The sequence below is a fragment of the Phoca vitulina genome, unplaced genomic scaffold, assembly GCF_004348235.1.
Source record: "Phoca vitulina isolate PV1807 unplaced genomic scaffold, GSC_HSeal_1.0 scaffold16, whole genome shotgun sequence".
NCBI lineage: Eukaryota > Metazoa > Chordata > Mammalia > Carnivora > Phocidae > Phoca > Phoca vitulina.
Genome location: NW_022589719.1, coordinates 567,580 through 590,493, shown reverse-complemented (window position 1 = coordinate 590,493; position 22,914 = coordinate 567,580). Strand labels below are relative to the sequence as shown.

At 45.8% G+C, this 22,914-nt stretch overlaps 2 protein-coding genes across 3 annotated transcripts in view; one reads left to right on the top strand and one right to left on the bottom strand.

Annotated features, from left to right (window-relative positions):
* ZDHHC13 (zinc finger DHHC-type palmitoyltransferase 13) overlaps nucleotides 1–22,914 on the bottom strand; it is a 116,046-nt gene that overhangs the window by 39,287 nt on the left and 53,845 nt on the right. The window lies entirely within an intron of this gene.
* CSRP3 (cysteine and glycine rich protein 3) lies at nucleotides 12,814–22,568 on the top strand. Of its 2 annotated transcripts, none has more exons than XM_032414165.1 (5): nucleotides 12,814–12,925; nucleotides 17,475–17,643; nucleotides 19,378–19,492; nucleotides 20,684–20,777; nucleotides 22,353–22,568. In XM_032414165.1, exons 1-5 carry the CDS (start codon nucleotides 12,814–12,816, stop codon nucleotides 22,427–22,429), a joined length of 567 nt encoding a protein of 188 aa, XP_032270056.1. In that variant the 3' UTR covers nucleotides 22,430–22,568. The 2 variants fall into 2 exon arrangements, with proteins under 2 accessions (XP_032270056.1, XP_032270055.1); XM_032414164.1 differs by having other exon boundaries at nucleotides 19,378–19,510.

The window sequence follows — 22,914 nt, the reverse complement described above, 5'->3', positions numbered from 1 at the left end:
CTCAGTGATCTGTATTTCCCATGACTTACCAGCCTTCAGTTATTCTAGAGGAAAGAAGAGTAGGAAGCAGTAGATTCTAGTCCTGACATTGCCATTGACTCATTGTTGACTCAACTGTGCAGCCTTGGAGGAGTCAATGAGCTTTCATGAGCTGCATTTACTCCATTCCTCACTCAGACAATAGGTATAATAATACCTTCTTTACAAAGTTATTGAGAGGATTAAATAGAATAATGTTTATTCTGATTTGGGGTATAAAAGTAGTGTTTTAAGGCATGTGTTTAATATTGCCCCCATTGTCCCACCTCACTCTCTTGCCTGGTCTTCTTCATGTCCTATGTTTCACAGTGGCTTACTTATTTATAGTTGTTCTGCGGGAACAATGGGGCAGGAACAGTGGGTTCTAGTCCTAATATTACCACACAGTTACTGCTGAGTTAACATTCAGCTAGTATTGAGTGAGTGCCCTGCTATGTGTCCAGCACATGCTTACTATTATCTATTCACACAGAATCCAAAAGAAATGTGCTTCATTTTTCAGATGAAGAAACTCTAGAGCACTGCTATCCAATAGAACTTCTACAGTGATGGAAACATGCTATATCTATGCTGTCAATGTGTAGGCACTAGCCACATATGGGTATTGAGCACTTGGAATATGGATACCGTGACTGAGGAACTCAACTGCTAATTTCATTTTAAATAATTTCAATTTAGGGGTGCCTGGATGGCTCAGTCAGTTAAACGTCTGCCTTTGGCTCAGGTCATGATGCCGGGGTCCTGGGATCAAGCCCCACATCCGGCTCCCTGCTCAGCAGGAGTCTGCTTCTCCCTCTCACTTTCCCCTTTCCCATCCCCCAACCCACCAACACTCATGCTCTCTCTCTCTCTCAAATGAATAAATTTTTTAAAATCTTTAAAAAAATAATTTCAATGTAAACAGCCACATGTGACTATGGGTTACTATATTGTACAGTACAACTCTAGAGATTGCCGAACTAGCATTCAAGCATAAGGTAAAATTAGGACTGTTATGGGACAAATCGTGTCTCCAAATTCCTATGTTGAAGTCCCAACCTCCAGTACCTCAGCATGTGACTATATTCGAAGGTAGAGTTTTTAAACATAAAATGCGATCATATGAGTGAGCCCTAGTCGAATATGATTGGTGTCCTTATAAGAAGAGGAGATTGGGACACAGACACACACATGCGGGGCGACCATGGGTACATCTGGAGAAGATGACCATCTACCACCCAAAGGGAGAGATCTCAGAAGAAAGCAACCCTGCTGACACCTTGATCTTGGACTTCAAGCCTCCAGAACTGTGAAAAAATAAATTTCTGTTGTTTAAGCCACCCAGTGGCCTGTTAAAGCCACCCAGTATTTGTTAAAGCAGTTCTAGCAATCTAATACAAAGGGCTTTTCAATTATGTGATAATTTACTTCATTTACAACAGATATCCTCAATGAATTCATCAAGAATGCATTCTAGCATACACATAATCACAGAATTAAAAATGGAAGATACAGAAAATATGCAAGAAACAGTAGTTGAATGAAGAAAGCAGTAATATTTATAATTACGTTTAAACAAGTACTGATGCATAATGAACAAAACTAATTACAACCTGGAAGTAAAATCCCAAATGATTTACACACAGAATGTGGTGGGCAGGTATGTAAGTACAAGGCCAACGTGAAGGGAGAGGGCGAGGTGGTGATAGTAAAGGTGTGCTGAGGTTCTTACAAGTTTCTCATCTCATGGGAAAAAAAAGAATAGAGCCAGAAAAGAAGAAACATTATAAAAATAAAACATAAAATGAGATGAAGTTGGATAAGTCCATATATATCCAAAATCCCAATAAAAGTAAATGGGCTAAAATCTCCTTTTAAAAGATGACTCAAATTAGGTAAAACTAAAAATATTGTCAGTTATTAACTCTGGGAAAGAGAGTAGGCTTGTGGGAGAGCACTTCTACATTTTACCTTAAATACATCCTTCTTGTTTAGTCTTTCACAATAAGCATGCATTCCTATGTTATTTATGTAATTTAAAAATATACATTAGACTCAACCCCAGATTTTCCAGCTCTGGAAATAATTTGACTATATATATTGCATTTCCCCTTGAACAAGTCAGATCCCTTCTTTGGACCTTAATATCTGTATTTATAAAATGAAAGTGGTGGGCCACACTTGTGACTTTTAAATTTTGCCCAAAGAAGTATTTTATTTGTATTTATTTATTTATTTTAGATTTTATTTTTAAGTAATCTCTACACCCAACGTGGGGCTCAATCTCACAACCCCAAGATCAAGAGTCTCATGCTCTACTCACTAAGCCAACTAGGCATCCCCCAGAAAGTATTTTGTTTTATTTTATTTATTTATTTTTTAAAGGTTTATTTATTCACTTTAGAGAGAGAGAGACAGAGCGAGCAGGGGAAAGGGCAGAGGGAGAGGGAAACAAGCAGACTACCCGCTAAACAGGGAGCCCGTCGTGGGGTTCAATCCCAGGACGCTAAGATCATGACCCGAGCCTAAATCAAGAGTCATTTGTTCAACTGACTGAGCCACCCAGGTGCCCCACCAAAGAAGTATTTTAGAAGCTACCTTAGGGGATTCAGGAAAAGGTTATGTGAATAGGATTCTAAGACCACCTACTTATTTCAAGCAATGAATTTCCTCTTTTATCTGCTTTATATATTGATGTTCCATTTAAGATTATCTATAGAAAAAAGTATTATTATTCTAAAAAAAAAAAAACCACAAATGTTTGCAAGCTGCTATCTTAGAAGACTTCTAAAGTCCCTTCTAACTTTAACATTCTAGAGTACTTGCCCTTTCCCCATTTCTGTGATGAATACTTTTGCATGTAAATGTAGATCAAGGACATTTCATATGAGGTTATGCTGTGTCCATATTTACGAAATTACCCCAACCTTCTTTACGGTGAAGTATTCAATCACTCAACCAACTGCTTTGTGGGCATGTAACTGAAGGGCTAATATGGCTGCTCTGAAGGGCTGGATTTCATACACCTCTTAGTTGGGTACTACCTACACCTAACCTCAACATCCAGGTCAATGCTGGTATAAAGTGCCTTTGGCCTGAGAGATGGATGACCTGAATTTCAATCTGGAACCTGCCAATCTGCCTGGAACCTGGCCTGAGCAAGTTAGGTGCCTCAGTTTCCTCAGTGACAACATAAAGAATTAGTCCATTAAATCTGAACTTCTTGTCACCTATCAAATTCTATAATTCATATGTGTCCTTGATGCTTGATCAAAGCCAAAAATATGTACATATCAGGCAAAGAGAAATTAGGCCTCCAAAGAAAACGTGGTTTCAGAGAAGCTTATCAAGATTTGTCATAAATATGACACGCTGCCATGTTAAATTCTTAAGTAGAAAAAGATGATGAACATAGCAATTCAAAACTTTTGATGGGGCACCTGGGTGGCTCAGTTGGTTAGGCGTCTGCCTTTCGGCTCGGGTCATGATCCCAGAGTCCTGGGATCAAGTCCCACATCGGGCTCCCTGCTCAGTGGGAGGCCTGCTTCTCCCTCTCCCACTCTCCCTGCTTGTGTTCCCTCTCTCGCTATCTCTCTCTCTGTCAAATAAATAAATAAAATCTTTAAAAAAAAAAAAAAACTTTTGAGAGAAAACTTCTCTTCGTAGGATAGCGGACCATGGAATGCCAGGACCCTGATGATTAGCTGACCTTTTTTCCTCCAAGCTTCTTTGAAGAGATTATCTAAGTATCATTTCAGACACCCATCACTCTTATTTTTAGCTCTGAGTTCTCTTCACGAGTGTCGTGACCTGTGTCTCGGAGTTCCAGAGGGCTCCCAGATATGGCTCATGATTCATTTGCAGGTACCTTGCATTGTTTTCCAGGAAGGTCAGGGGAGTAGGAGCCTGGAAAAATGATTTTCGATATAAAATCCTTCTTTGCTGTTCCGACCACTTGATCAGAAATTTACACTCCACAAATTGATCCCTTAGTGCCATAGGCAATTGGCAATTAAAACAGAACCCAAGCAATATTGTTCTCTAAGGGCCTCACAGCTGGCGTGGGGGGAACAAAACTCAGGGCTTTGGTCACAGGCTATTTTCAGCCTCTGATAGCAGTTGTGTTACTCATGTCTCATTCACCCTCTCCCCTCGGCCTCCCTCCCACCCTTCCCTCCACAGGCCAATGCTGGGGACGGCCTCCATGTATTTAAAGAGGACGAGAGCCCCCATAATCAGTTGAGCCGACAGAGACCACACAGGCAGGTATGTGGAGCAAAGCAGACATTTGGGCTGGGGGTGGGCTGGCTTGGTGGCTGGTTGGGACTTGGAAGGGTCCCCTAGAGTAAGGGTGTGTTTCACGTCCCATGGGCCAGCGTCCAGTCTGGTTCTGCGTGAGGAGGCTCAAGCTCTGCTCAATTCTGGTGTGGACTTAGCAGTTGTTAAAAAAAAAAAAAACTCCTAAAACGGGGATTAGCATTTGGGGGCTCAAGGGAACCTCCCAGGGAAATGAATAAGGGATAATGTTTGGCCTAAGACTATTTCCATGTTGGAATGTTTCCCAGTGTCTTAGTCAAAAGACACGATACCAGTTCTAGAACTATCACATAATGACTGGACGTGGAGCTCAGGAAAACTTCCGGCCCTCAGGTCTGCTCCGTGAGGCTCAGTATGGAAGCGGTGATATTTTTCTAAAGTTACAAAGTGGTTGTTATAGATACAATATAGCGGAAGCCATCTTTCCAATGCTCAAAATACAAGGCATTGTGCTATTCAAAAGGTGTGGGCGAATAACAGATTTCTACAGTTCACCATACCCTGCCTTGCACATGGGAAATACTCAATGAAATTTGCTGGTTTAAAATAGATTTTATATTTCAAGGATGCTCAGCAACAGGCTTGCTTCTAATAATTTAAAATTAATCAAAACCCATAAAAGGACCCCAAAAAGACACTGCTAGACTGAAAAATCCATTAAAAGGTCTATTTAATCGGAGGAGAATTCCCTGCGGAGGGGGAGGGGTGATTCCCAGTGTTTCCTCCAGGTTTCAGTTAAGCATTTGAATGACAGGCATGAGTGTGACGAAGAATGAGAAGTGGTTTTAAGCAGTGGTCTAAGTGAAGATGCTGCCCAAAGATCAGAGCCGCCACCTCTAATTTCTGTTCCCATCTCTGAGCTGGGCCAGCGACATCCCCAAGGAGGAGGAGTTGGGTGACAGGTCTGAGGAACTTTGCCTCTCTGCAGTACGATTCAGTGCAATTGAATGAGCTTGTGTTGACCATCTTCTGTGTTGGGGCTGGGCTGGGGTGGGTGGGGCGCGGAGAGGCAGCACTAAGGCAGGGAAGGGTGGGGAAACAGGGAGAGCCTGTGTCCTCGGTTTACTTTTGGGACCGAAATCTCAGTGCTGGGTACCTCCAACTCATCACAAACTATATAAAACTGCTGTATGACCCAGAAAATGTAAGGGATTCTTCTGACCTGGCTTTGGTTCCATTCTGAACAAGTTGGTCATTAAAATGAGCCCGACTATTGGCAGGGAGGGCAGTTTACCCCCAGGGCCTGGTGCTCCCTCTGGCCAGGCAGATAGGTGCTCGGCAGCCCAGGCACACAGGCCATCCATTAGAGATAGGGGAGGGAGGCCAGGGGGCAGGGGAAGGAGACAGACAGACAGAGATACAGAGACAGAGACAGAAAGAGAAGGAAAGTGTGAGCATGATCACTCAGCAGGCAAATAGCCGTAATCCTCCTGAAAGAGGTGGAGACAAAATCTTGGAAGAACACAGACTCAGAAATCCTGGGAATCTGAAGAAGGAAATAGAAGAAAATAGCCTCTGTCTTTGAGATGGTTCAAAACCCAGCTCTGGATATCACTTAACTTCTCTGAGTTTCCATTTTCTGCACAATCAAATTAAACTAAGGCCACCTATCCCAAAGGGATTTGTCAGCATCCAAGGAGATAAAGTATAGGAAGTACTTTGTAAAGCCACATAAAACCATACAAATATGTGGGGCCTTTGAGAAAAGGCCCAGGGCCAACCCCGGTGGGCCACAGGCAGATTTCCTGCTAAGCACAAGTGTAATGAAGAAAGTCCAGAGGTCAGAGTGGATAACAAGGTGCCCAGGAGTTAGAAGATGGTTAATTTGCTTTACAAGAGGAAGAACACAGACAGGGAATATAACACACAGGAAACACAACGCCCGCGGCCGGCAGACTGCCAGGTATAAGCCCGCTGCTCAGATGTCTGGGCGTACTGTAGCCAGGGCTGGGCTTCACGGCCAGAGACAAGTGTGACGGCTTCGAGTGTGAGAAGCTGCAGTTACTTGTCGCAGTGAAGAAAAGCAGGAGGGGAGGCAGCGATGGTCATGAGGACCACGGGGCACGGGAGCCTTTTCTGAGCCTCAGTGTGGACCTCATCGTGCGAAAGGATTGAGCACGATTTGTGGGCTGTTTACTGCCCTGTGCAGGCATGGAACAATATTCGCTTATTTGACTATCACAGAAAGTCCCGTGAGTGGTCATTCTTCTGAGGAAGAAATGAAAGGAAAGGAAAGTAATTACTCAGGGTCACGTGGCCAGAAAGTGGGAGAGCCAGGATCTAAACCAGGGCGCAACGTGCTCTTTAAAAACACGTGCTAAGGGCCAAAATAGAACAAAGTGAGTTTCTGAAAGTAAAATCCGGCCACACATCAGAGATAATTTCAGGAAGGGTGCAATGGAACCCGCGTGTCACAGCTGTGGGTTTGGTGGGCAGGTGTGTCTACCCGGAGTTTTAAGGGGACAAGTGCCAACACTCGGGCTTATTTCTGTGCTGGGAATAAGCAACCTTGGCTTCCCAGGCCTTGCGGAGGGGCCTCTGGATAGGGGGCTTCATTCATCTGTTCAGGAGCATAGGACGAAGCCACTGACCTTGAGTATCCCACACGGGGAAGCTGAAGGGCATGGTCTCCCCGGGGCCATGAGGACTCTGCTCGGGCTGGCTGCTTCCCTTCCACGTCCCCATCGCCAGCCAGGTCAGCTGCCAAGTGGAGGCTGCCAAGTGGAGGAAGCAGCTGTCCTGCGGCTCAGGCTTAGGACTTTGCCTGACTTGCCATCTCTGGCTCCAGGCACCCCGATCCCCACCCCCTGAGGGAGCTCTCTCCTTGGCCTGGCTGCATCTGCACCTCAGGGCAGCACGTTCCGAAGGCCAAGAAACAGAGCTGGTTCACAGTCTGAGCCACGAGGGCCACGGAGAAGAGGCCAGGAAAGATGTGCTTGTTTTAAGAAATTGGATTTAAAAGATGACGACAAAATAATAATCATCATCATAATAGTAATAAGGAAAGCAACAAAATTATTAGACACCTGCCATGTATTACACATTTGTATATTTAGTGCCTTAGCTATTACGATGATCTTATCTAACCTGGAAACAACCTTTGACGACAAGCCTTCTCATCTGTCTTTACATGCATGAGGACAGGACACTGGGCTCAGAGATTTTGAGCATTTTGCCCAAGGTCCAGCAGAGAGCATTTTTTTGAGCCCTGGCCTGGTTCTCTCCAAAGCCCGTGATGTTCCACTCTGCTCTATCGTCTCTTCTACCGGGATGAAGAGAGTAAAGAAGAGACAGTGTTTGAGAGGGGACTGTCACTGGGCAGCAAGGTGAGGCTCTAGCCACTGTTCAGATCCCTACATCTGTCTCAGGGCTTGAAGGATCCTTGAAGGGGCTTCACAACATTGCAGTCACATGGGCAACCATTCCCAGCTGAGCTAAAGTCAAGGTGAAAGGGAACTCTCCAGCCTCAACGGAGCGCTCTCCGTGTCTGAAGAGCAATGACTCTTAGGGAGGCTTTCATTTTACTGAATGAAAGTCAGGTTCCTGGATACTCCCACCCATGAGTACTCTCTGTCCCATGGAGAGACAATGGGGCCAATCAGAGCTCAGTGCCCATTAACTGGGAAGTTTGGTTAATGGAGGTGCTGACCCTAGCCCCTCTCCAGCGTACTGTAAGCAGAGACATGGGATATAGAACGAGCTTCACTCGGGTCTGGACTGCAGCTCTGCGGCTACTAGCTGTGTGATCTCAGACAAGTCACTCAAGTTCTCTGAGTCTCAGTTTTCTCATCTGCAAAATGGAGATGACTAATTTTGCTCTGTGGGGCTGTTGTATTAAAGATAGTACATACAAAGCAACCAACACATGGTAAACAATAAATAGTAGCTAATGTTAATATAAGAACACAGCTTTGGAGTCAGAGACCTAAATTCTAATCTAGCCATGTGACCATGGGCAACATAATTTCCCTAGGACTCCGTTTTCCCAAAAGTTACAAAAGGCAACTTTTGCAAGAGTGCCTACCTTGAAGATCTGTGAAGACAGAATGAGATAAACCACAGTGCCTGGCCCAAGGGACCCCACACACTTCAGCTTCAATAATAACATTATTAGATTGGTAATGACTATCCCTTACATTCCAGATACAAGCTCCTATGATACAAAATCTTGGCCTCAGCCAGTGTAGACAATTTAACTCGCTGTGCAGAATCAGGCATCTAAAAGGATGACCACATGAACCAACACTGAGCTGAAAATGGCATCATCACTAATAGTCTCTGCTCAAAGTCATGGCCTAAGGTTCCCTCCCACATTCTTTAATGGATCTCTACAAAGAAGAAACTGAGTCACTCAGTGCCCATTTTATCTCAGACCCCACCCACTTCTGCCCTAAGGGATCACCTTTCAGCTCCATCATTGATAAGCAACAGACAAACAGTGAGTGCTGCAGTAGGAAGACGGAGCCAAGATGCACGGCACGGTTATCTTTTAAAAGTTCAGACTGAGAATGTGACAGTTCAGAGTTATTGCAGATCTGATTAGCTCACATTTTAGAATACTCAATGGTTTACAAAGTGATTTGATGTACTTGAACTGTTTCAATCCTCCCAGCAATATAAAACAGATGAGACTCTTATGCCCCTTTTAGAGAAAGGTTCCTGAAGTTCAGAGAGTTTCGCTGGTTTCCCCAGATCACACAGCTTTGAGGAGGCGAGACGGAACTAGAACTTTGGCCTCCTGCATCTGATCCAGCACTTTTCCTAGTACCCACTATGGCACATGCCCAGTGTAACTGTTCTCACAGTATCATTCGTGAAGAAATTGACACAGGTAGTCTCTCACTGGGATCTGGGTATCCAAAAGTCTGGGACCCACCCTCTTCCTAGCTGACGTAGTGAAGCTTGCAATCTATCTCATCGTCAGGAACCCCAGGCTGTCCCCCGTTTCAATCCTGACCCTCGACTTCATCAGTGACAACGCAGCCATCTCCAGGACCGGCCCCAGGGAGCAATGCCAGGTGATGTGATGGAGATTGTGACCCAGGTGGCAGATGGGGCTGAGTAACGTGCAAGCCTATATTTGGCATCCTACCTTCCATGACCCTTGCCTGTGCCAGGCAACACCGATAAACAAATGACCCATCCCTTGGTATCTTGCCAGTATAAACTCACATTCTGGGCCTGGCTAGTGGAGTGTTGAGACACAGGAATTCCAAAGCAATGTGGGAGCCAGGACTTAAATGGGCTTTCAAATCACAGTGACTTAATTAGCAGATTGGTGCTATTTGAATAACCTGAAGTAAAGGCGGTAATGATGCCTTGTCTTTGACTAGCTCCTCGATACTACTTTCAATTCCATCATATTTCACCCAAGGTCGAGGTCACAAGGTCAAAATTAGAACCCATGTCTTCCAATTCAGGATGCTTTACAACACGCTCTGCCTTTTGGCCTTTGAGCAGCAGAAGAAATCAGAGATGTCTTCTGTGTTTAGCCTCCGTAGCTACATTTCCAACTTTAAAAATGGAACTCAGCACCTGTTTAATAAAATGCTTACGGATTTCTATTCTGGGTTTCAAGTCCTAATATATGTATGTCAGATATTTTATGATCACTTAAAAAATAACCTGTGCTAGGATCCATTACCTTGTGAAGAAGGTATTATCTGTAATCTTATCCTCACTTTGAAAAGTATCATGTGTAGGCAATTGCTGAATGCACATGCACACATCCTCCCAAGGGCCATCTCTGGCTACCATTAATTTGCAGGACATGCAATGAGATTTCCACCAAAGATTTGAGATAAGAAATTTGACCTAGGCTTGTTTTCATTGAAATTTTCCATCTCATTAATTTCACAAGTGTCACTGTCTCATTCCCGGATATACATTACATTTCTCTTCTATTTTATATTATGTTACAATCCAGGATCAAAGTGAACATGAACAAAATTATGTGATTCTACTCTTTTCCAAAGAATGTATCATCTTTAATCAGAGAAGGGTGAATCTTAGTAAAAGAAATTAGCTAAGAAAATACTCCCAAATGTTTACTTCTTTTGCCTTACCTGGTTTGTAAATAAGGGGGTTGTTCAATCTTGAAGATCTATTCCAACCATAGAGACCTAAAAATTTTTTTTTTTTTAAGATTTTATTTATTTATTTGCCAGAGAGAGAGAGAGAGGGAGAGTACAAGCAGGGGAAGTGGCAGGCAGAGGTAGAAGCAGGCTCCCCGCCAAGCAAGGAGCCCAATGCGGGACTTGATCCCAGGACCCTGAGATCATGACCTGAGCCAAAGGCAGACGCTTAACCATCTGAGCCACCCAGGCGCCCCGAGACTTAAAATTTTTAATGTAGTCAAAAATAAATAATTTGGGCTCTTTTAGGAGATATTAAGATATGCCTTTCTGTGTGCTCTTTTCTCTGCCTGAAATGTCCTTCCTCCTTTTCTCTATCTGGTAAACTCCTATTCACCATGCAAAACCTCATTTGGATGTGACAACTGTGATCCTCTAACAACTCACTGCTTTCATCCCCAGTCTAAACATGGGTAGCCATATTCTCCTTTGAGTTTGCATGGTACCCTCATAAGGTTCTTTTTTGGTACAGAGTATTCTGGTTCCTGCCTCTTCCTCTAGAATGTGGACTTCTCCTTCTAGGTGACACAAATTACTTATTTTTATAAGTTTTCTTCCCCTTGATCCATACCAAGTACCCAGTACAGAACTTGACACATGATCGGTAGGTAGTAAATGCATGGTAAATGAATGCATGTAGACTTGATACCAAGCCTTTTCATTTCAAAATCCATTATTCTTTCCTCTAGACTAAACAACCTGAACTACAGAAATAGATGCACTAAATGTTTCCTTTAAAAAAAAAGTTTAAAGTGTATTTTCTGAAATTTTACTGAATAAAAAGAAGAGCCAGCTTCTACAAGATGAAGCAGATAGGATGTTCCTGGCTAATCTCACACTGTTTTTGTAAGTGGGAAAGCTCCTTACAGGGACATTTAGGTAAGGATGTTCCCTTCGGTCCTGGTATCAGATTCAGTGGTCTGTTTGCTATTTACCTTCTGTTTCTTAGCAAAACCTATTTTTGTTATGAGGCTGGAAGGCACAGTCCAGACCAGTTGACATAGGAGGGCTTAGTGTTAATCGCCAACTATTATAAGAAGGTGACTGGCTTCCCAGAAGGGAAAGAGAAGGTCAGAAGCAGCCACTTGGAAGGGCCTGATAGTGCTCGGTGTCAATGACAAGATGACATACCAGCCTTCTTAGAAATCAAAGGATCTCAGAGGAAATTCAGACCCCTGGAGCTGGCAGGATTTCAGAAATGTCACTGAGTACGGATGCCTGATTTTAGTTATGCTCTGGGAAAACTGACAACTGGATTCATACTCATGCACAGACGCAGAAAGAGAGGGAAAGTTGTTTTTGGATGCCCCTACTTGTCTGGTATCTCTCACACAAATGTTATCTCGAGGAGACAATGAGGGTCTGGGGCTGTGACTATCAGCCGCTCCTGCAGCCGAAGGTCCTAGAAGGGTATGGGAGGACACGCAGCATCATCACCTGCCTCCTGTGATCACACCTGGCACGGTGAGCTCTGCCAAGTACCTTCCTGCACATCGTGTCATTTGGTCCTCTATATACACACGGGAAAGAATGACCCTCTTCATAGTATAGGTGGGGAGACAGACGTAAGGGAAGCCACGCAGTTCATCTCTGTCCACGGCCCGCGACGGTAGTCCCAAGAGCAGAAGGCAGGTGTCCAGACTACTGAGCTAGTGTAGCACCATTGTAGCTTATTGCTTGGGTCTGAGGGATAGGAGGAGTCTATTTATCATAGATTTTTATCAGCAAGATTAGCTAAGGCTTTGCTACCCAAAGGGTGGTCCCCTATGAGTAGCATCAGCACTGCCTGGAGACTGTTAGAAATGCAGAATTTCCTGCCTCACCCACATCTACCAAACCAGCATCTGCAGAGTAGCAAGATCTGATGTGATCTGAGAAGCACTGAGCTAGATAAGAAGATATGCCATTTTCATAGATCATCCCCACTTCCGATGGAATGTTTAAAACCTTAGATGCAAAAAAATATTTAATATTTGTATATAATTTCATATACACAAAATTAGCTCATCTATTCCTTCTAAGAACCCTGTGCGGTACATAAGGGCCAGTGCTACTGAAATTTAACAGAAGAGGAAACGGAGTCCTAAAGTAGTAAAGTGACTTGCTCAGAGCCATCTGAGTGTCCGAGCTTTTTCAGGGATGTACACACAGTAACTATTTGCTGAACGAATGGATGAATGCATGCATGAATGAATGAATGAATGAACCACCAAACACACTGGGGCTGGATCCTGGTCTTGAGACCACAGTACTACCAAGCACTTGCTCCCTCCTGAGGTTACCTACATTCAGGGTATTTGCTTTATATCCTGTTAGACTTGACCTTGGTCAGAGGGTCTTCAAGATGCCAAACTGGGGCGGAGGAGCAAAATGTGGAGCCTGCGAAAAGACAGTCTACCACGCAGAAGAAATCCAGTGCAATGGAAGGAGTTTCCACAAGACCTGCTTCCACTGCAGTGAGTTTGGTGAACACCACGAGGGCCCCGCAGCATCCAGAGGGCTTTGCGAAGTTCACATTTACCCACAGATACTGTATATTGGTGGTCCTCAGGCTCTGGTCCCGGGACCAACAGCAGCAGCATCACCTGGGAACTTAATAGAAATATCACTTTGGGGGCGCCTGGGTGGCTCCGCTGGTTAAGCGTCTGACTCTTGATGTCAGGGTCATGAGTTCAAGCCCCACATTGGGCTGGGGGCTTGGAGCCTACTTAAAAAAAAAAAAGAAGAAGAAAGAAAGAAATATCACTTTGGGGCCCCTCGTAAAAGGATGGTGTTCTCCTGAGCACCCTCTCGCCAATTGCTTGCCCAGCAAGAGGCCATTACCCTGCCACTCAAAGTCAGAACAAGCTGGCCTGCTGCTGCCACCATGGTGAAAACCTTGACCCAGTGGCAACATTTACAAAGTGTGACTTGGCAGAGAAAGGAAGCCATCGCTTATCTGGAGCCAGGATGGATCTGGCTCTATGTTGTTCCCACAGGCCAGTGTTACTGAAGCCAGCTGCGACTGGTCTTTCCAAAAGAAAGAACCTGTGTCAGGCGAGGGGCAATGTATGCCAATTCTGTAATAGTCCAAAAGGGAAGAGTTTGGGGCCTGGCCACCAGTAGCCTGACAAAGGGTATCTTTACCATCACCTGCTGGACACAAATGCACAAATGTCAAAACTGGGGGGGGAATACAAACCCTGGGGTCCACCTGGAAGTCTGGCTTTGCCTGACCCATGACTTTGGACAAATCATTTCTCATCTCTAAGCATGTGCAGCAAAGCCGGGAGTAGAACCTGTACCTTTAGACCCTCAGTCCAGTCCCTTCAACATGACTTCATTCTAGAGTTTTCAGTGGCTAGTCCAGGTCCAGGAGAACAGTCTTTTTTGGCCACTTACCTTCCTTGCTTTGCTCCTGTAGGTCTGGCTTAAGGGCTAGCTTTGCTGGACATTTGGCAGACCTCCTCCCCACATGGTCCCCCACACCACTGCCATGATTTAGCCCAGTGGCCGCAAGGCATCACACTGCCCCAAACTGTTTCACACAGAACTTCAAGGATTGGGCTCCATCTGTTAAAGCATGGAGGCACTTTGTCCTTAAGCTGCCAGAAATAATAATGTTTTATCTGCTGCAGGAGTTTCCATGATCTCTTACCTTCCGCAGCAAACAGAATTCTTATGGAAGAGCAGCTCTGAGTGACTGGGTGGGCGGATTTACTAAAGCTTTGGGTTTTGAGGTGGGGAGGGGCAGAGGGAGAGGGAGAGAGCGAATCTTAAGCAGGCTCCATGCCCAGCACGGCGGATCCTGATGCGGGGCTCAATCCCACAACCCTGAGATCATGACCGGAGCCGAAATCGAGTTGGACGCTTAACCGACTGAACCACCCAGGCACCTCAATGGGTAATTATTTTTAAGTCATCATACACATCCATCAGATTCAACATTATTACCCAGAAGTCATTGCTCAAGAGTCCCTTCTATAACCTTCTGGCTTTTGTCCAGAAACAGCTAGTGCTCTTTAAAACGAGTAGGCGCAAGGAGTAATGGAAAGACCACTGGAATTAGAGTACAAATGACTAGGGCTTGAGCCTGGGCTCTGCCATGTAATAACTGCGTGATCTTGGGCAAGTGATTTCACCATCGTGAGCCTCAATTTCCCCATCTATAAAATGGAGATGACAGTATCCACCACACAGGTTGTCACAAGATGAAAACGGGGGTTCTCGATCAGGCCTCTATTCTCCTCTGATCAACTTTAATATCTGAGTGAGAACAGGATGTGTAGGGAAGCTTTCCATGGTCAGGGGTGTCTTGTTTTCCTCAGGTAGCAGGAAGACCCCCTGTTCAATGGAGCCATGGTAGAAGGGATGTGAGTATTTACTGGTACATCCCTTTTAATCCTTTGATATTTTCCTTAGAACTCATGGGTGGGATGAGGATACGAGCAGTACACATTTTTGTGGTAGTGGACAGAAGGATCCCGGAGAGGAGCATGCTCTTCTATTTTATCACCCCAGAACTTGCCTGTTCACAGGCCAACCTGCAGTTGTCATAAATAGGCTTCAGAAAAGCAGAGCCTACCTTAGCTTGTCCCTGGCCAGTTCTCCAAACTTCTAGACAAATCTTAATCCTCCTTACCAGTGCAGTCCAAAGAAATATAATGCAAGCTACAAATATACATTTAACGTTTCTAGTAGGCATATTTTTAGAAAGGTATAAAGAAGTGACATTAATTTTTAAACATTTTATTTAACCCAATATATCCAAAAATTATAATTTCCACATGTAATCAAGATACACATTATTCGTGGGATATTTTGTATTCCTTTTTGTTTGTACTTAGTGATGGAAATCGGTGTGTATCTTGCACTGACCACACATCACGTACATGGCGGTGAATGGCTACAGGGGTGCCTGGGTACGGATGCTGGTCAGGACCCGGGACGTGGCTATAGGAAGGGCCCAGGCATGATGGGGCATACACAGTCCTGGAGGGATGGACTGGAGCAGGGGGTCAGAGGACCGGAGGCCAGTCATGGCTCTGCAACTTACTGCTGTAGAATCACGGACGAGTCACTGACCATTATTCACACGTGCATGCATGCATTCATCTACTCACTCATTCATTCATTCAACAAACGTTTACAGAGGACTAACTCTGGGCCAGGCCCCATGCTATGTACTGAGGTTATTAAAATACAAGTGTTGCCCTCAAGGAACTCACAGTCTAGAATATCAATGAATATTGGAGATGTTTTTCTGGAGACTTGTAGTGATAGTAATAAGGGTGGAGATAGGTAATATACAGACTTTTTAACACATACAATGTTGACATAATTGTTTAATGAATTTCCATTCACTTCCCCATCCACACAACCACCAACCCCTCATCCACAACCTTCTCTTCACCCACTCTCATATTCAATTACTTTATGTTTTTAAATAAAATACCATTTGAGGAAGGCATATTACCCTGCAACAACTTCATTCATGCTGGATTGCTTATAAAGGTCACTTGAACTGGTTAAAAACAAAAAAGGAGGCAAATAAATCAAATGCACATGTGTTATTCATTCTTGGGGCTACCACCTCACTATTATAAGCAGTGAGTACCACAATAAACAACCTTTAAGAATCACTGTTACAAAGCAGTGCAGCAAGTTATTAAGTTATAGAAATCCTACATATATTTTTTTAAGATTTTATTTATTTATTTAGAGGGAGAGAGCACGAGTGGGGGTAGGGACAGAGGCAGAGGGAGAGAGAGAATCTCAAGCAGACTCCATGGCAAGCGCCAAGCCCAATGTGGGGCTTGATCCCACGACCCTGAGATCATGACCTGAGCCGAAATCAAGAGTCAGACGCTTAACTGACAGAGCCATCCAGGCGCCCAGCTACATGTTCTTTAAAGCTGCTCAAATGTTATGCTAATAGGAACTTCTGGTTGAGATATAAATTCCGGGTGACAGCCTCCTGCTCAGGTACAAACAGGGCTGCCCCTCAAAGATGCAGACAGAAGTGGGGAGCTGGAGAGCTGAGTCCGCTGCCTCAAAAAGACACTGGTGATAGGGAGATGCTGATGGTGAAGACGCAGAGGAAGAATTTGGATACAATCGTTTCCTGAATTTGTGTGAGGTTAGAAAAAGGAAACTCTCCAAATCAACATATTATTGATCTATATTATTAAATTAAATATTATAAGTAGATTTTTAATACTTTCATGTACATCCTTAAAAGTTTATTTTATTTTTTTAATTCAATTAGCCAATATATAGTACATCATTAGTTTTAGATGTCAAAAGTTTATTTTTTCAAATTGGCAAAAAAAAAAACCTTTTCTATATATCTTCTTTTTGGAAAATGGAGGCTTGTCTTATATACTTTATATTATGGGGGATACTTTATATTGGGTAACCAGTGACCAGGGGGCTTAAGCCAATATAAGCCTAAGGGTCTATGAGATAGGTCTACCCCTCCACCACCTCCCGCTTCTAGAACTGGATCAAAAGTAACCTCAGTGGTAACTGACTCCTTGCATATCAGAGTGCTCTTCAAAGTAGGTAGAGAAACTGCTTGCCACTGATTCTGATATGATTAAGGAAAAATAAACTCATCCCCAGCCTCAGCGCCTTATCCTCTACCCACACCTGCACACACAGACACACACTTCCCTGGTGTCATCTGGGCTGAGACACTCAGGGATTCAGGTTGTTTGGATTCAGGGACAATATTCTCAGCTGGTCCAAGACCACACAGTTGGTTCCGATCCTGGCCTCCCCCTCTTTCTAGCTGGGCTCCGCTGAGCACTTTCTGTCCCTTTTCTGCTTCCCAGCTTCCTCACCTGTGAAATCAGGGGTGCCGTGGAGCCCACAGCTCAGAATGCTCTGGTCAGGAATCAAAGTTGTGCTCCTGGCCGGGGGCCCCTCTTGCTGGGTCTCTTGGCCCTGAGCATGGCATCAGGGCTTCAAGGAAGTGGGGGAGGAACTGTGGCCCCAGCCCCCTGACCCTCCCTTCTCCGGCAGTGGCCTGCAGGAAGGCTCTCGACAGCACCACGGTGGCAGCTCACGAGTCGGAGATCTACTGTAAGATCTGCTACGGGCGCAGGTATGGCCCCAAGGGGATCGGGTACGGACAAGGCGCCGGCTGCCTCAGCACGGACACAGGAGAACATCTGGGCCTCCAGTTCCAACAGTGAGTTACTGCCCCGCTTCTCCCAGCCCGGTAGAGCCCCAGCTATCAGGACAGTTCATTCTGTTCCTATAGCAACGTTTTCTGCAAGTGGGAGAATGGACTCTATTGTTGACTTGCCAACAATAGGAATACTCAGTCTGACCAAGTTTTAACAATGTGTCATCTCTCCCAAGACTCTCTTCAAATTATCTGCCTTTCTAAAGGGCAATTACTTTTATACCATGGCTCTTGGTTTGCATGTCAAGAGAAAACCCAGAAAGTGCAGATTTTCCATTGTTTGACCTTTGCTAAAACTGCATGGAGTCTCTTTTCTTCCCCTTTGAGCGTTTCTGTGTAAATCACATAAATATGGCAGGGAAGCAATGGCCATTCGCTGTGGGCTTGTCACTAAAAGATTTCTTCCCTCGGGTTGTAAGATGACTAATGTCCACATCACAGGAAGGGTGGGTCTGCAGGGAGGGCAGTGGGCCTCAGGAGTAAACAATCAATTATGACTGTCCTCTGGGACCCCTAGCTGCCTGCTGACAACACAGTGCTGACGTCCCCCCAGCATGATGAAGGGAAGCTGGGCTACCACCCCGTACAACCTCCATCTACCAAGTGGTCTACTGTCTTGATGATCTTGCTGACTTCCCGCCTGGAACTGAGTACAGACTGACAGCCACTTGCCCACAGTGTTGTCTGGCCAGCTGGTTTCCAGGCTCAGCTCCACAGTGGGACTAGGCAGAAAGGCCCACACGAGCCAGTGGCCCATGGAGGGTCCCCCCCAGAGGGCAGCAGTTAGACCATCTAAACTGTCATCTGGCCCCTTCCAAAGAGAGTAGCCCATGGTACAGCCTGGGAAAATGATGCAGCGATGTATGATTAGTCATTTGAATTTTTCTCATTACTCGATCCCAACTGGACACTGTTTAGTGAAGAAAGATACCGACCGCATTCTGGGCCATGCATTGCCCGAAGCCCACTCTTCTCTGTTATGGCTTCCTTGTGACGTTACACCAAGAGGAATAAGAGTCCACAGACCTGGGTTTGGTCCCAGCTCCACCAGTCATGAGCTGCCTGACCTTGGGCAGGTACCCCTGGAACCCTTGCTTTCCCCCAGCTAGCCCTGCCTATCTTAGAGGTTATGATGAGATGCAAGTGGTAAATGTACAAGGAAACACCAACAGAGATGGAAACTATGGGGGGCGGGGGCGGTTCCTGTGCTTCTATCTTAGATGTTGCTCGACATGGGGACAGGTGACCTTTTGAGGCAGGATGACAACCTGAACTGTGACAAGGACGCATCAGCGTATTGGACTGTGGTTTGTTCACTATCAATTGTCGAGATCCCATCTTGCTCTAAAGTATCTTCACGACTCACTCAGTAAAGCAGACCAGTAGGCTTCGAGATGGTACAGAAAAATCTAAACACTAGCAACAATACTAACATGACAACAACACAAGCTAATGCACATGGAACACTAGCTAAAGGCTTAACGACAGAAAGATTTAAGCCAATGAGAGCTAGGTTTGCTAGCCCTTACTCCATACCAGGAGACACTCAGACTTCTGAGGGCTTTCCTCACGTCCCCTCATCAAACCATCTCAACAACCCTGTGAGGAAGGCAGCTCCTTTTTCCAGATGAGGAGTCTGAAGCACAGAGAAGTTAAGTAACTCACTCACGGTCACACAGCTAAGTCCTCTTTGCCAACAAGGTCTATAGGTTTCATTCATTCGTCTGTTCCCACCAGGTCCCCAAAGCCTGCACGCTCAGCCACCACCAGCAACCCTTCCAAGTTCACCGGAAAATTTGGAGAGTCAGAGAAGTGCCCCCGATGTGGGAAGTCAGTCTACGCTGCTGAGAAGGTGATGGGAGGGGGCAAGGTAAGGACTGCCAGGTGAGCCAAATGGGACTTGCTCATCTGCACAGGATCAGTTGGGAGGAGTGAGAAAGGAGAGTAGGAACTGTGCGCAGGTGGGAGCCGGGCCCTTTATTCTCCTTTGCTCCCAGGAGCCACATTAGGAGCCACCCATCCTCACCCACTTTCCTGGGCTGTGGCTGCCACTCAGCAGAGCCCTTGGAAACTAAAACTGGTGCAATTCGATGCAACAAGCCTCAGTCCACTAGGCGGAAGGCACCCAGCCAGAAGCTCGGAGATACAAAGGTGCACAAGCCCCTTGTCCTTCAGTGTCCAAAATCCTTCCAGAAAGGTGTCAGACCTGTGAGCTCGTCACCACTGCATAACTCAATCAGCACCAATGGGTAGAGCAGACCCCTCACGGCAGCGAGAAGCATCCTTGCTCCCAAGCGTCTTGGCAGTCGGGGGAGTCATCCGATGTCTGAGACAGGACCGCACACTTGGTTCTACACCTCTGGTTTCAGGGTATTCACCAGAGGGTTCGGGCCCAACAAAGGAAAAGGAAAACCCGTTTATACTAAAGTGGAGTGGGGTGGGTGGAAATAAGGGCCCTGGAGAGTGTCTGACTTCAAATATGAGGGCAGTCTCCACCCTCCAACTGACTACTTGAAGATGTATGAGAACCCCTAGGCCATGCCTGGTGGACAGCGGGTGTGCAGAAGCAGGCCATCTTGTGACGATCCAAGCCAGGCAGCTCTCTTCCATGACATACACAGAGTTCAAGCAAAGCCGAATTACCTGGCTAATCGCCTTCTTTCTTCACTTCTTTTCTTCTTTAACTTTATATTATACAGTGTAAATGAATGTATTCAGTGCCCCAAGTCCGAGTTCCTTTCTCTCTACTTTATTCCTTGATCTTCTAGAAGGGGGAAGCCCTTTTCTATTTAGTCTGTTCTGAAGGAATACATATGGTGATCACTTTGATAAATTTATTTGTAGGGGTTCTAAGAATTGCTGGCCGAATCCATAGCATCTCATTTTCTTTGAACCCCTGGAAAAATTATTCTGGGGTCAACTAGATACATGAGTGGTTAAGACAGTGGCACTCCTTTATATGCTGCTGGTGAGATTTAACACGGACACAGAATATGCTGCCCCCCACACTTACATAGCTCTCCCGCTCTCCTGCACCCCTCAGCCTTGGCACAAGACCTGTTTTCGCTGCGCCATCTGTGGGAAGAGTCTAGAGTCCACGAACGTCACTGACAAAGATGGGGAACTTTACTGCAAAGGTGAGTGGTTTGGGGACTCTCTTGAGAGGTTTTCCCAAGAAGGATCCTTAGAGGGTAAGTTGTGGTTGCCAGGCGGCATGGCTGCTCAGCCTGAGCAGAGTTTGGGCTCTTAGGATGGGGAGCAAAACCACCAAAGGGAAAGAATTCTCCCCGCCCCCGGCCCAGCTCTGGTCCTCCATTAGAGCATGTGGGAGGGACCGGATGCTTGCAGATGCTCAGTGGTTCAAGGCAGCTGGGTGCCTAGGGGCAGAGACGAGGAGTCCTGGAAGAGGCCACAGGACTCGATAAACAGCATCACATGCCCTTCAGAAAACCCAAATGCCCTCTGTCTACCCAAGTGGTAGTTACGGGCGACTGCGGGAAGATGAACTCTCTTTAGTTCATTAGATTAAATAATAGTTCATTAGTTTAGAGAGTCTGACCTCTCTTTAATTAATCAAGACATATCTAGATCCTTCCCTCCCTCCCTCCCTCCCTCCCGCTCTTGCTCTCTCCCTCCTTCCTTCCTGACGTTTCTGTTTCTAATGTTGCATATCACTTAGTGATCGCAGGGACAGCACTGAGAAACAGGTTTTCCTTCTGGTTCTCACAGCTCTAGCCCCAGATGCCTCCACGGTCCCTTTGTCTTGTGGAGAGGTAGGAAAGGTTAGCTCTCTTCTGATGCTACAAAAAGGAAGGGATGCATTCGGGCCAAGGCAATGTGACCTCAACCTCAGAGCCTCTCCGGGGCCTATTGTTTCTCAGTGGGGCCCGCCCACCCTTGCAAGTAATGATGGTATCCCTAGGTCTCCAACTGTGTGTGTTGGAATGGAGTGAGAGGAGCGATGAGAGAGGGGCAGAGGCAGGCCATTCCTAATCAAGACTGCAGGATGCCAAAGCTTTGCCCACAGGGAGACAGAATGCGAAGGAATGCACTATCCCACGGGAGATGCCTTTTCCTGACAGCGGAGGACACAGAGGGTCCTCAGCATTCACAGGCCAAAAACCCTAAAATGTTGCTGCAGCCAGCAGAGAGATCGACCCGTAGACAAATAATCGCATTGCCAAGGGAAGAAAGCTCCGGTAGTAATACAATGCAGTAGCATACAAAGAGGCAAGTGAGCAGCTTGGGGTGTGAGGGAAGGCTTCTTAGAAGACAAGCCTCCTCTGGTCTTAAGGGTGAATGTGGACTTTGGTGGGGGACAGCCGAGGAACGGGGAGCAGTGCGTGCAACGGCACCCCCGCCAGGGCACCGTGGTTCATCCCAGGGACCGCGGGTGGTTCTGTGTGCCTGGGGTGGCGGGAAGGAGGCGGTGGCAAGAGGGGACGAGGCTGGGCACGCAAGCAGGGGCCATTTTATCTTGGCTCAAATGACAGAACGCCTGTGAACACTTAGTCCTAAGTGCCCGTAAGTATGAACAATTTTTATCAGCAGATCAAAAGTCAATGTAGTTCAATATACTTCAAAGTTAACTTATGAACACAGGTATGACAAGGATGCCTCTCACAGGTGAAAGGACTGTCCAGACCCCAGGAAGCGCAACTGAGGTCTAACCAACCCATTCTCTCTCCCTTTCACCCCCCTCTCGTTCACAGTTTGCTACGCCAAAAATTTTGGCCCTACAGGTATTGGGTTTGGAGGCCTAACACAACAAGTGGAGAAGAAAGAGTGAAAGGTGTGCTGAACTTCACCGGCCTCGAGCATTTGCCATGTTCTCCTACAGGACGGATAGCCTTGCCCGATCATCCTCTCGTGGAGGGTCGGCCAGTATTTCTCTTCAGAACTGATCACAGTCTTGACCCAAAGTTAGAAAACACTTTTGGAAGAAAAGTATTAAAAGTTTAAGCTGTAACAAATGTTTTATTATTTCTGATACCTGGGGTGGGAGAGGCAATAAATAAATGTTTTAGTGGCACTTTGTGTGTCTCTGGATCTTTTCTTTAGAATAGAGGGAGAGGGAGATTTGAAAAAAAAAAAAAAAATACAGAGGGGTTTGCGAAAAACTCACTGCAAAGGATGTCATGAATCCTGGTGTCACCTGGGGAAGGCGTGAGGAGGAGGAACAAGAGGCCAAGGAGAGTGGGCTTCCAGGATCTTTCCGCTGAGCGGCTTTCTCGCTGCTAACAGAGAAGGAAACGGGGTTCCAGAGGAAGCAGA